The sequence below is a fragment of the Ovis canadensis genome, chromosome 10, assembly GCF_042477335.2.
Source record: "Ovis canadensis isolate MfBH-ARS-UI-01 breed Bighorn chromosome 10, ARS-UI_OviCan_v2, whole genome shotgun sequence".
Taxonomy (NCBI): domain Eukaryota; kingdom Metazoa; phylum Chordata; class Mammalia; order Artiodactyla; family Bovidae; genus Ovis; species Ovis canadensis.
In genome coordinates, this window is record NC_091254.1 from 46,468,013 (window position 1) to 46,480,712 (window position 12,700).

The following is a 12,700-nucleotide window of genomic DNA, read 5'->3' on the forward strand; positions in this document are numbered from 1 at the left end:
TAGTTTTGCTTTTAACTTCATCACCTCTCTCAAGGCCCTCACTCCAAATACAGCCACATTCTGAGCCCCCGGGGGTCAGAGCTTCCACCTGTGGATCTGGGGGGATACTGTTCACCCCATCACAGTGGGTCTTGGGAGTGATCAGAGGAGACAGGCAGACGTGGAGGCAGGTTCAGACAGGGACCTCAGTTGTTTCTGAACTAGACCATGTAGGACAGTTTCGGCTCCACGACCAAACCTGTACCCCACAAGGGCAGCACGGCCTATTTCCCTTGTGGTGCCTCGGGGCACGTCTCCACAGTCAGTGGGCGGTTCACGAGGCAGCTGCTCTCCCTGTGGGCTGCCCACTCTCCACCACATGCGCCTGCTCCTGAGATCACAGGCTCTGGGGTGACTGTTGGGGGGCTGATGTCCTTTTCCAGCAAAGGCGTCTTTAGGGCTGGCCTCCAGGACAAGGGGCTCTTCAGAGAAATGGGTTCTGAGGTCACTGACAAAAGCCTCGGCGTGGGTTTGGAAGGAACGATGGGCAGGGGGTTGGATGGGGAGCAGAGCCCTTCCCCCGGCGAGCAGGGGGCCAGCAGGGAGGTGCAGAGGCTGGGTTGCAGCAGCAGGGGCACGGAACCAGGACTCCGAGGGGTCAGACCCAGCATCTGGCCTCGAGGAGCACCACTTAGGTTGGGAGCCACAGCGGTAGGGGGCGGGGGCAGCCAGGCCCAGCAGGGAAAACGCACTGATGCATTCATTGAATGAATGAGATGGACCCTTCCTGAGATGGACAGTCTGGTCCCGCCGCCGGGAAGGCCTAGGAGGCTTCCCAGAGGAGGCTGAGGAAGGAGTTGGCCGGTCGGACTGGGAGAAGAAACAGCTCTGAGAAGGTGAGCCTGGGCCGAGGCATGGTGCAGCCAGGGGTGGAGGGCTGGCACGCCATCCACACCCAGCCCCCCAGTTGCTGATCAAGGGGTCCATGCACCCACCCGTCTTCACGCTGGTCCTATTCCAATGGCGTCTGACATCTTCCTCCGGCCTTCCATGTGTGCATTCCAAGTCTGATTGGGCACGCCGGCTTGTGCGGCCCTTTATGGTGTGCACGGCGCTGTCGGGCGTCTAAAGATGGTGTGACTGGGAATTTGGTATTAAGCTGTATTATTGAGTTCACAAACTCAACGTTCAGAAATCTAACCAAACAAGGGATTTGCAAAACAGTTTCAAACAGAGCAGCGCCGACTACATTTCCCATGACAATCGGCTTGTTTACCACTCCGAGGTGCCCCGTAACCGCTGTTGACACGCTCATTTGCATGCCAATACCCAGAATGCTTTTCCAGCCCCACTGAGCTTGGGTTCTGCCAGGGAGCTGAAAGGTTTATTTATACGTACAATACATGACAACTTCATTTTCTGAAGCATCTTTCATACAAACCGTATCCCCAAAATGCCTTAAGTTGATGAAAGAATTTCAGAATCCTTTTAGAGTTTAAACCCTTCTTTCTGGGCTGAAGTGGGGTTGATATTTAATTAACATTTTAATTAAAAGATGCTGGTGGGCCAGGGGGGTTGCAGTTACTTAGTGTGTGTCATATTAGGTTTGGTGTGCTGGGCCAAGGTTATGAAGTGAAATTGCATGGCAGAGATAGATCAGAGGCTGTGAGAGCCCAGCAGAGAGGGAGCCAGGATCAGAGAGTGTTTAACTGGTTGGCTTTCTCACTGCCAGAATCCCTTTGCATTCTGTCTCCCATGAAAACATCCCTCTCGTGGCACTGGGCATCGCTGCATAGGTGACAGAAACACACATAAGTACGTGCAGTTTTCCAGTGTTGAGAGTGTAACAGTAAAAAGCAAAAGCGATGGGAGTTGGTAATCCTGCAAGCTCTCAGGAGAGGGGCTGGGCTTGGAGAGGGGAACAGGACACCCTTCTGCCTTCCTGTCCCTGGTGGAAAGCAATGTAAAAGTCCCTTAGGAAAGCCAAATGGGAATGTATTGTGTAGGAAAAAGTTAGATTTTGTGCCCAAGGTAACTTTTTAAAGTGGACTGTTGTATTTTTGAAATCACTTCTGCAGGCACTAGGCTTGGCCCTCGGACTGGGTAGGCGAGGGAGGCTGTGTTGTCTGAGAGTCCCTAGTTGTGTGAAATAGGGAACCAGGCTGTTTACCTCAACAGACAATGTCAACGAGCCCCAGTTCCCTACTCTTGCCATAGAATCCACCTGACGCCATCCCTGCCCACAGCCACAGGATTGACACGTGGTCCAAGCAGAGCTGCCCTGTGGTTAGGATGGTCACCTCTAGGGTTACCACCTTGGACAACCCCTGCCGCCCCTCTGGCCACCACCATGGGACTCTGGGCAGGAGAAGTGCGGTTCAGCTGGGATGAGGTGAGCCTGGAGCTGGCTGTGTCCATTGCCACATTTTGCCTGCTCCCAGACCCACACTCCCACCTGCAAGGACAGAACCTCCACAGCAGGAAAGGCGGGAACCTCGTGGCCAGAGAGGAGCAAAGCCAAGGGCAGGGGAGGGGGTGAGCTGTCTCCCCAGGTTGTCACGTCTCTGGAGCCCCTGAAGACAACTGCACTCTCCAGGAACTTAATTGGTTCGGTGAACCAACAAGACACCTTTTAGCCTAAAGTAGCTTGAAATCAGTTTCTGATACACATGATAAAAAGGACTGTGATGAGTAGAGTTATTGAGTGCCTCTACAACATTAAAAAAAAGTACCTTTATTTATTTGGCTGTGCTGGGTCTTAGCTGCAGCGTGAGGTATCTGGTTCCTGGACGAAGGATCAAACCCGAGTCCCCTGCATTGGGAGCGAGAAGTCTTAACTGCTGGACCACCGGAGAAGTCCCAGGACGTTCTTAACTAGCGTGGAGTATCTTAGAGAGCCGGTAGATTCTTCCCTGGTAGGAGCAAAGCACCCCACAGACTGAGAAGTTCAATGAGTGTGTCCAACGGGGACAGCCACCTCAGAGGGCCTGGCCAGGCGGGATGGATGGAGAGGTTGTATCCTGAGTCCCTGTGCACACCTGACCATGGCTTCCCTGCCGCCCCCGCAGGAAGCCCAGCGGTGCTCCAGGGTGAGGCCAGCTCATGCACCAGCTGCGACTCGTGCCCTCACACCTGGACGTTGAACTCTGAAACCATCCACACAGGTCTAAGTGCCCCATTGCCTTCAAGGGGGACGCATGGACACCAGCCTTAAAGCCCTGGTCCAGGGACCCCTACGTGCAGCAGTGCTGGTCACAGAGACTGACTCTGTTCCACGGACGGAACAGTCACGCTTGTCCCAGGCCTGGTCACGGTCCTGTGCGGGATCTAAACAGCTCTGACGTGTCACGGATTCCTGAATCACTCAGAGATCTCAGCTGCAGACAACAGAAACCATTTCCCACTACCTAAGCAGAAAAGGTGTTGAATGAGAAGCCATCTGGTAGTCCACAGAATCAGTGGGAAAGCTGGTGAAATGGCTGGGAAACCAGGCAGGAAGGGAGGGAAGAGACAGCCAAGGTCTCTCCACCAGGCAGTCTGAGTGGACGTGGCCTCTGGGGCTCGCTGGACAGTTCGTTCCACCACTGTCATAGTTCATCCGCCATCACTCAGAGGCTGTCAGCTTCACAGTCATGGGAAATAATCTCTAGCTGAAACAGCCATCTCTGATTCACTCCTCTCCAAATTCAGACTTCTGGGGAAGATGTGGGGTCCAGGTCCTACGCCCAGCAGTAAATATCCGGTCCTCGCTGGATTCTGTTGTGGAACATGGGTGCCTGGCTATGGGGAAGTCCTTCAATGTGTGAATGTCTACCTCAATGGGGGCCTCCTTTTTCCCCCCATAATTCACATTTGACAATATCCCGATGTTTATTAGAAAGTGTGGGAGGGGGACTTCCCTGGTGGTCCAGTGGTTAATGCAGGGGATGCAGGTTCGATCCCTGGTCAGGGCTCTAAGGTCCGTCGTGCAGCAGGGTAACTAGGCCGTCTTGTGGCAACTAGAGAGAAGCCCCTGCACTGCAGTGAAAATTCCATGTGCCGCAACCAAGACACAATGTAGCCAAAATTAAATAAATAAGTAAATAAATATTTAGAGTAAAAAGAAGAAGGGAAACAGTCCTGGTCAGACAAAGAAAAGGGAAAACCTCACTGATGTCACTGGTACCCCTTGACTTGAGAGAAAAGGAGGCCGAGATCCAGAAAGATCATGATTTGTGCAAAGTTGGTAGCATAATTGGGTGTGGACCTCAGGTGTCCGAGGGGCCTGACTCCCAGCACAGTGCCCTTGGCATCCCGCTCTTCTTATGTCCTTGCTTTCGTGGCGGGGATTGGGGTGACTCTAGAGAGCCCTCACCTGAATCAGAGCTTGTCTTAGTCTCCTAGGGTTGCCGTACCAAATGCCGCACACAGACTGCGTGGCTTCACAACAGAAGTTCATCTTCTCTCCATTATGGCTGCCGGAGGTCTTGGATCAAGGTGTTGGCAGGGTCCGTTTCTCCCGAGGCCTCTCTCCTCCATTTGCCTTCCCCACCGGGGCTTCCCCGGTGGCTCAGTGGTCAAGAATCCACCTGCCAACGCAGGAGCTGCAAGAGACGCAGTTTTGACCCCTGGGTCAGGAAGATCCCCTGGAGAAGGAAATGGCAACCCACTCCAGTATTCTTGCCTAGAGAATCCCGTGGACAGAGGAGTTCAGCAGGCTACAGTCCATGGGGTTGTAAGAGTCGGACATGATGGAAGCGACTTAGCAAACACACATGTCTTCATAGGCTTGTCATTCTGAGTGGCTGTCCTCTGCCTCGTCCTCTTTGTAAGAGGACACCTCTTATCTCAGATTGGGGCCCCACATTTACAAGCTCATCTAACCGTAATCACCTCTTCAAAGACCCCCATCTCCAAGCTTGCTCGCATTCTGAGGGTTAAGGTGTCAGCCTGCTCACGGGGAGTGTGGGGCAGAACAATTCAGCCCATAACAGAGCCACTCGAGACATGCTCAGCATCAGGGCGTCGAGGCAGCAGACCTCTGCTTCTCTCTGGCCCTCGCCGGGGACAGGGAGCTTATGGAGGTGGCCCCTTCCTCTCCTGATGCAAAAGCCTGGGGTCCAGTGAGACCAGCAAGGGAAGCTCCTCACTGCAGGGCCCCTGAGCCGTGCCCTGAACTCGTGTCCGGTCCCCTGACTGTGGTGGCACCTTTCTCACCCACTCTATTTTTTAAAATTATATTTATTTATTTTTCATTGATTGATGATTGCTCTACAATATTGGTTTGGTTTCTGCCATATAGCAACATGACTTAGCCATTGATGTACGTATGTCCCCTCCCTCTTGAACCTCCCTCCCACTTCCCACACATTCCCACCCCTCTAGGTTGTGACAGAACCCTGAGTCAAACAGCAGATTCCCACTGGCTGTCTGTTCTGTTACGTATGTTAGTGTACACATGTCCATGCTGCCCTCTCCGTCCATCTCCCCCTCTCCCCCGACCTTGCCCAGAAGTCTGTTGTCTATGTCTGTGTCTCCATTGCTGCTCTGTGAACAGGTTCATCAGGACAATCTTTCTAGGTTCCATATATATGTGTTAACATACAATATTAATTTTCCTCTTTCTGACTTACTTCACTTTGTATAATAGGCTCTAGGTTCATCCACCTCATTAGAATGGACTCAAATGCACTCCTTTTCGTGGCTTAGTAGTATTCCCTCATATATATGTACCACAGCTTCTCTATCCCCTCACCCACTCTTGCCTGAAACAGATGCCTTGGGCGGCACTTCCTCCTGAGCTGGGAAGGAAAGTTCGCTCACAGATGGAGGCTGGACACCAGGCTGTGAGGTGCCAAGACCTGGGGTGTCTTGGTCATTTCTAGGGAGAGTTCTACCATAGGAGCACCAGGGCTTGGGTTCATTGTGACAGGATGCCCTGAAGCTGGGTGTCCAACTTCGGGGTGACCTGGTTCTCCTCCACGTTTCTTTACTTTCCTTTCATTTCAGCATCTCCAACACACACACACACACACACACACACATGCACACACGCACACACACACGCACACTCACACTTTATTAGGATGTCACTATTGGAAAAGACCTGATGCTGGGTAAGATCAAAGGCAAGAAGGAAAAGGAGAAGAGGGCAGCAGAGGATGAGATGGTTGGATGGCATCACCGATTCAACAGACATGAACTTGGACAAACTCTAGGAGATAGTGAGGGACCAGGAGGCCTGGCGTGCTGCAGTCCATGGGGTCGCGGAGTTGGACACAGCTGCGTGACTATGACAACAAGTAGAAGTCCACCTGTGATCACCACATACAAGACGGGGAGACCCTGGGGTGGGGTGGGGTTACTGCCCCACTGGAATCAGCCCCTTCCTCACTTTGTGGGTGAGTCTGCTTCTAAATTGTCCGACAGCACTTTACTCACCCCCAGAGCCCAGTCTCAGGGCCCATGGCCCAGGCAACCCTCGTCCATGCCAGGGAGACTTCTGGGACCCACTCCCCTGACCTCTGCCCTCTTTTTTTTGCTCTCAGTTGTCCCCAGGGACTTCCTGCTCTTTGCCCTTCCAGAGCCTTTTCTCAGAAAAAGTGAATGATGTGCTCAGTGGACACTACTCTCAGGGGTCCTTGTGTTGAACCAGGTATGGGAGACCTAGGTGAAAAAGAATTGCTTTCTAGCTTCAGACTTGCAGACACTGGCAAAACAGACACGGTTTGTGACCCAGAAGAACCACCTTGGTGGTGGTGGTGGTCAGTGTGTGTCCTTGACAGAGGGGGATTCCTCCCGGGCTCCTGATATCTTTCCCCCAAAGTATGGTCCTGTGGGTACCCATGGACATGACTGAAGAGGGAGCCCAGCTGTCCACAGGTCACAGGACCACAGGATAGCAGGTTCTTGGAAAGGCCTACTGGCCCTTCCACTCCGCTCACCCAGCACGCCTCCAGAAGGATCCACGCTTTCAAGCCAGACGTCCAGGGCTGGCCAGCCTGCTCCCAGGCACCTGTGGTCTCTCCCCCCACACCCCACCACCTTCTCTTTCCTCTTGGTCCTCTCAAGCCCCTCCTGAGTGCAGAGTCCAGAGCCCCCAGTGGAGAAGGTTCAACTATTTCCTGAGGGATGGATGAAGGGAAGGAGAGAAGTGCTTGGAGCTAGGCTACCAAATGCTGGCCGCTGCAGACTAGCTAACGTCAGCAGAAAAGACACAAGTCTAAATCAGTGCTTCTCAACCTGAAGACTGGGTCTCAGAAAAGAAATGTTCCCCCGCGGGGCATCTGGGAACAGTGTCTGGAGACACTGTTGGTTGTCACCACAGGGAGAAGGGTGCTTCTAGCATCTAGTGGGTGGAGGCCAGAGATGCTCTGAAACATCCCACAGTGCACAGGATGGTCCCCACAGAGAGAATATTTTAGCCCAAAGTGTCAGTAGTGGGAAATTGAGAAACTGGTGTAAATGCAGGTGGAGAGTCCCTGTCTGAACTTCGGTGAGTCTCAGCGCCTGGGCAGTTCCTGGCCATTACTGGTTCTCTGAACGACAGACTGACGAAGGAGTCCTGGAAACATTTGTATTTGCGTGTGTTCTCCAGCCTCTCAGTGTTAGGTGTGAGTGGCAGCCTGTGTGAGAGTGGTCATTTTCCAGCGTTCGGTAAATAACTCAGCATGCCCCAGGCACAGCTATAGGCAGGACAAGTGACAACCACAGCAAGATTAGTCAACATTTATTGAAACTTGGCAGACCTCGCTCGTGCTTAGTATTTTAGGTGAATTCAGTCCTGTAACAGTGCATGATAACCCTGCAAAGAAAATCCCCATTTACGGGTGACGAAACGGAGGCTTAGGGAGAACCAGTGGCTTGCCGGAGATCACCCAACTGACCACCTGCAAAGTCGATCACTTGGATTTTGGTGTCCAGACTCCTAGTCACTAAACCACAGAGAAAAGGAAGGTGCTGTCCCCGAAATAAACCAGGGGTCCGTATGTGGATTACTCACACTCGATGATAATTTCCAGGAAATTTCATCCCGATAACTCAGTTTGATTTTAATTTCACAATTTGCCTTGCTATCCCAAATTACAGCTGAAAATAGAGTGGTGGTTAACGGGGCTGGATCCTGAATTCCCAGGTAAGAAGCTCCGTGTCCGTAGGCGCGCGGTGCCTTGCCGCCCCAACCCAGGCAGCAGAGTCGGTCTGGACCGAGGCCGGCAGAGACCGCAGGGTGAGGAGGGTTGGACACTAAAGCACGTTGGACTAAGAAGCCGGTAGCGGCCCCCGCTCGCCGCCGCAGCCCTGTCCGCGCTCTCCCGCGCTGCGCCCCTGTCCGCCTTGGTCACCGCTGGCACCGCCACAAGGAGGCTGCATTTATTCTCAGAAAGCGAAAAAGCCGATTTTCTGGGAGCAGGACGGGGAAATGGAGTCCTGGGTAGAGAAAGCCGAGAGGAAGGAAGGCGCGCTCGCCCTCCGGTTAGAGCTGTAGCCGTGCGGCCCCGGCGCGCAGCCCTGGATGGGCGGCTTCTGAGAGCAGCGGGGACAGGAGGAATCCCTGCGTGGATCGAACACTGAAGGGGTGGGGGTAGCTTGAGGCTGGCGGCGGGCAGCGGGGGCGGGCGAGCGATCCAGCTTCTTCAGGGCTCTCCAAGCTCCATTGCCGTCTCTCTCAGCAACGCACCTCCCCACGCCAACCCCATCCCCCAGGCCCTTGGCCCACCCATCTCCTACATCAGTCCTGGTCCAGGGGTGTGCCAACGGAGAGCCGGTCTCAGGTGCACCCTCCCCGCCCCGTCCCATGACCCAGGGAAGGGGCTGGCCCAAAGCGAGCCCTCTGGATCCACGGTGGACCGGGGCCTGGGGGCCCTCCTGCTGCCGGGTCCGGAGTTTCAAGGCAGACAGACTGGTGGGTGGCACTGGAGCTAAGGGATCGAAACTTTACTATTCAGGGGCTCTCAGATCAGCCGGTCAGCCGTGCGAAACTCGGAGAGCGTCGGAAGCATGGACTGTAACAAGTTAGTTGCTATTTTGTTCATGGTCTGCCATAAAACATCTTGGGTTCGGCTTGTGCTGGCTCCTCCTGAGAGGGCGGAGAACCGGTCTTCAGTGAGACTGGGGTTCAGACAGATGGGGATACGGGGGGCAGGGGGGAGGGTGCCAGAGGGCGCACGGGACAGACTTTCCTCTGCCTGGGACACCATCCAGGCATCGGCTGCAGGAGGAACCTGGAGTGGCCTCTCTGTGGGGAGCCAGATCCAGCCACCTCTGCTCTAGGAGACCTGGAGAGTGAGCCCCGCATGTGCTTTATCTGAAAGGAAAAGCGCGAAGGTTTTAGAAATGACCCGCAACCGTGCTGAGCACACTAGCGCCTTTCTCCGAAAGGGACGCCTGTGTTTGCTTAAGTACGCGGAGTCCGGCTCTCTCCAGGCTGTGCGTGTGGGGGTGTGTGGCGGAGAGATTTCTGTCAGGAAAAGAAGTGACCCAGACTTCCAGGATCGGGAGGGGTTGGGGTTTGGTGGGGGTGGGGTGGGGGAGCGGGTCATGAGAATCCGGATCCGCTGTTTCCCGTTTGCGATTTCCTGAACAGAAACACCTGGCTCCGGTGGCCACGTGCCGTGCGCGCAGAGGAACCCGCGAACCTCCAGAGTCTCTTCCTCCGTGTAATGCGTAAAACCCCAGCTTATCTCCACAGGAGGGCTGGGGTGTGGATTCTAAGTCGTCGGGGGCTGTGGGGTTGTTAAGAGTAGATGAGAACGTAAGGTCTTGGAGCCATCTGCACCCGCTACGCTGGGCCCCGCGCGGGAACCCGGGCGCAGGATCCTTTGGGTCCTCCGAAACCGCGGCTTGGGAGGAGGACCCACGCTAAGGAAATTTGCAAAGCATGAGGACCTTTCCGAGAGGAGGTCGCACCATTTCGCTGGGAATTTGCCCCTAACAAGTAAGACAGATTTTTTTAAAAAAAGATTGATAACAAGTTATCAATCCGAGCTCAGCAGAGGACTAAGTTCACCGACTCCCTGACCTTGGGGATGGCGGTGGGAACAGGCACACCGACCGGCTGGCCTGGAGGTGGGGCCCAACCCTAGGCGGGATGGGGACGTTGCAGGGGTCAGGACGAAAGGCACAGGGCGGGCAGAGCCCTTCCTTCCCTTGGGACTGGGCTCTCTAATGCGGGGGTGTACCTTGCCGGAACCAGACTGAGACCAGGGAGCACACCCGGCCAGTGGGCACAGAAGTTGGAGTCGGGGTGGGGTGTGTGTGTGAGAGTGCTGAGGGTGTAGAGAGGGGCTGGTGAGCAGCAAGGTGAGAGATGGAGCCGGACTCCACCACCCAGCCCCCACCGGCCCCAGCAGGAAGCCCCAACCTGGCTTGGGATCCAGAGCTATGTGGATTTCTAAGAAAAAAAAAATGTTTATTTAAAATTTTGTACATAAATAAATAAATAAATATCTTTTGGCATTACAGAGACCTTACAATGACAAGCTAGGCCGGGGCAGGGCTGGGGTATGGGAGATGAGTGTCCTCAGAGGCAGACAGTGGGACTCGGGGAAACGCAGAGCGACTCCAAGACAAAGTGAACCGGCTTCCCGACAGGCAGTTTCTCTCGTGGGAGAAGAGCCATGGGCACAGAAGGGTCGGATGGGGGGGCGACAAACGAACGATGAACTTCAAAGGGGCTCTGCGGGGAGGGGAGGAGAAAGGAAAAGAAAAACACCAAAACCCAGGAGTTCCTAAGTGTGTGCGGCCTTTGGGGGGAGTGGATTAATCACCGTGGCAAAGAGGTGGGGAGGGAAAGACAAAAAAAAAAAAAGAGGGAGGAGCGAATGGGCACCCTAGAGGTGAAAGGCCGAGCTTGGCCCAGGGTGGAGAAGAGCCGAGGAAGCGAGGAAGCCTGAGCCAGTCCGGAGCTGGCGGGCGAGGAGGCGCCGGCCGCCGGCAAGGCGCTGGGCTGGGCCGGGCCGCTGTGTCGCCGGGCAGGGAAAGATTCGCGCGCTTGCGGTGTGTTCATAGCTGGGAGTCCGCTTTGGATAACCGCGGGCCCTGGGATGGGGACACCAAGGTCAGGTCAGCCAAGTTCTTGACGCTTCCCAGGACGGAAGACCCCTGCAAAGTCGCGCTACCTCAGTGCGCGACCGCCTTAGGCAGTGGGTGCCTGGGAAACAGTGCCGTGTCCGAGGACCAGTCTTGGAGCCACGCGCGGGGAGTGTCTGGGGTGGGCTCCCTGGGGAGGCGTGCGCCTAGGGAGTGACCGTGAGATCGCGGTCATCCTTCCCCGAGGAGGACGGAGACATGGGCACTTCATCGTCGTCCTCGGAGCATTTAGCGGAGGAGAGCGACGCGCACTTGCAGCCCTGCGGTGCGCCCTCGCCCGCTCCCGCGCCCCCGCCGCCCCCGCTGCCGCCGCGGTGGTTGCTGCCCTTGCCCTCCTTCTTGTGCTTCACTCGGCGGTTCTGGAACCAGATCTTCACCTGCTTCTCCGACAGATTCAGGTAGGTCGCGATCTCGATGCGGCGCAGGCGGGACAGGTACATGTTGGCGGCGAACTCGCGCTCCAGCTCTAGCAGCTGCGTGCTGGTGAACGCCGTACGCATCCTCTTGCTGCTGGGCAGCGGGTTCGAGCTGCTGTCTGGAGAGGGTGGGGTGCAGAGACGCAAACCATCAGACCTCGGCGCGTCCTCCGGTGGGCGGCCGTCAGAATCCCGGGATTCTGGTCTCTCTCCCACCCCTTCGCCCCAACACAATGCACGGCAGCTAATAGCGGTCGGCCTCCTCGTCAAGCCCAGGGACCCTGGTACTCCACCAGTCACCGGGCCCCGCACTCCATGGAACGCCCTGCGCCCCAGCCCTCGCTCCCTCCTGGAAGTCTCCGCCAGGATTGGAACTTCCTGCTTCTCCCTCCCTGCCAGGGTCCAGTCCCAGCTCTCCAGCAGCACGCCACCCAGAGTGTCCCCCTCAGAGGCCCGATATGATTACCCCCAGGAACCCAGGGTCCTCATCCCCTATCCCCGCCTGGCCAGCTTTGGTCTGTCCCCTCCCTGCTCCCCCCGCGCGGCTTACCCACGGAGATGCAGTGGAACTGCCTGGGGTCGGGGAGGGAGTACGAGGTCTGGTAGAGCGCGGCGGCGGCGGCGGCGGCCGCGGGGCTGTGAGCGACCCCGGGCGACACGGCCGAGTGCTGGCGGCCCAGGGGCGCATGGCAGTATTGCGAGCCGAAAGGCGGGAAGGACGCCTTGAGCAGGGGCAGCGCGGGCGGCCCGGGGGGCCCGTGCAGCTGGGAGGCGGTGACGCAGAGCGGGCACACGCACAGCAGCCCAGCCTTGCGCGCGTGGCAGGCGCCCGGGGAGAGGCCGTGCAGGGCGTGCGGCGGCGGCACCGCGTAGGGGAAGAGCGGCGGCGGGCTGCCCTCCGGCGCCTTCTTCTCGCCGGCCTCGCGCAGCACCAGCGAGTCCACCAGGAAGGAGCGCGGCATGGCCCCGGCGCGCGGCCGCCCCGCCGCCGGCCTGCTCCCGGCGCCCCGCGGACCCCGGGGCTCCCCGCGCGCTCGCCCGGGCCGCGGCCGCGCGCAGCTGCCCGTTCCGGGGAGGCCGCGGCTGGAGGCGCCGCCCAGAGAGCGCGGGGTGCTGGCCAGCACTAGTGGTGCTGAAAGGCGCCAGCGGCGCCGCTTAAATAGGACTATTGCCATGTGATGGGCTACGCCAGGAGCGGCCGGGGCCTCTCAATAGGGTTTTTGTGCCTTTTCTCTTGG

General features: G+C 56.7%; 1 protein-coding gene across 1 annotated transcript; it reads right to left on the reverse strand.

Moving 5' to 3' along the window:
- Positions 1 to 11,192: 11,192 nt before the first annotated feature.
- Positions 11,193 to 12,424, reverse strand: GSX1 (GS homeobox 1). The gene is made up of 2 exons (XM_069602117.1): positions 12,013 to 12,424; positions 11,193 to 11,581 (listed from the first exon to the last, which is right to left on the reverse strand). The coding sequence occupies exons 1-2, from the start codon at positions 12,422 to 12,424 to the stop codon at positions 11,193 to 11,195; spliced, it is 801 nt and encodes a 266-aa protein (XP_069458218.1).
- Positions 12,425 to 12,700: the final 276 nt, after the last annotated feature.

Excerpts from the sequence above, each read along its gene's own strand:
- GSX1 (XM_069602117.1), bottom strand. The coding sequence starts at position 12,424 with ATGCCGCGCTCCTTCCTGGTGGACTCGCTGGTGCTGCGCGAGGCCGGC. Across the intron at positions 11,582-12,012 it reads GTTCCACTGCATCTCCGTGG|ACAGCAGCTCGAACCCGCTG; the intron begins GTAAGCCGCGCG and ends CACCCTCTCCAG.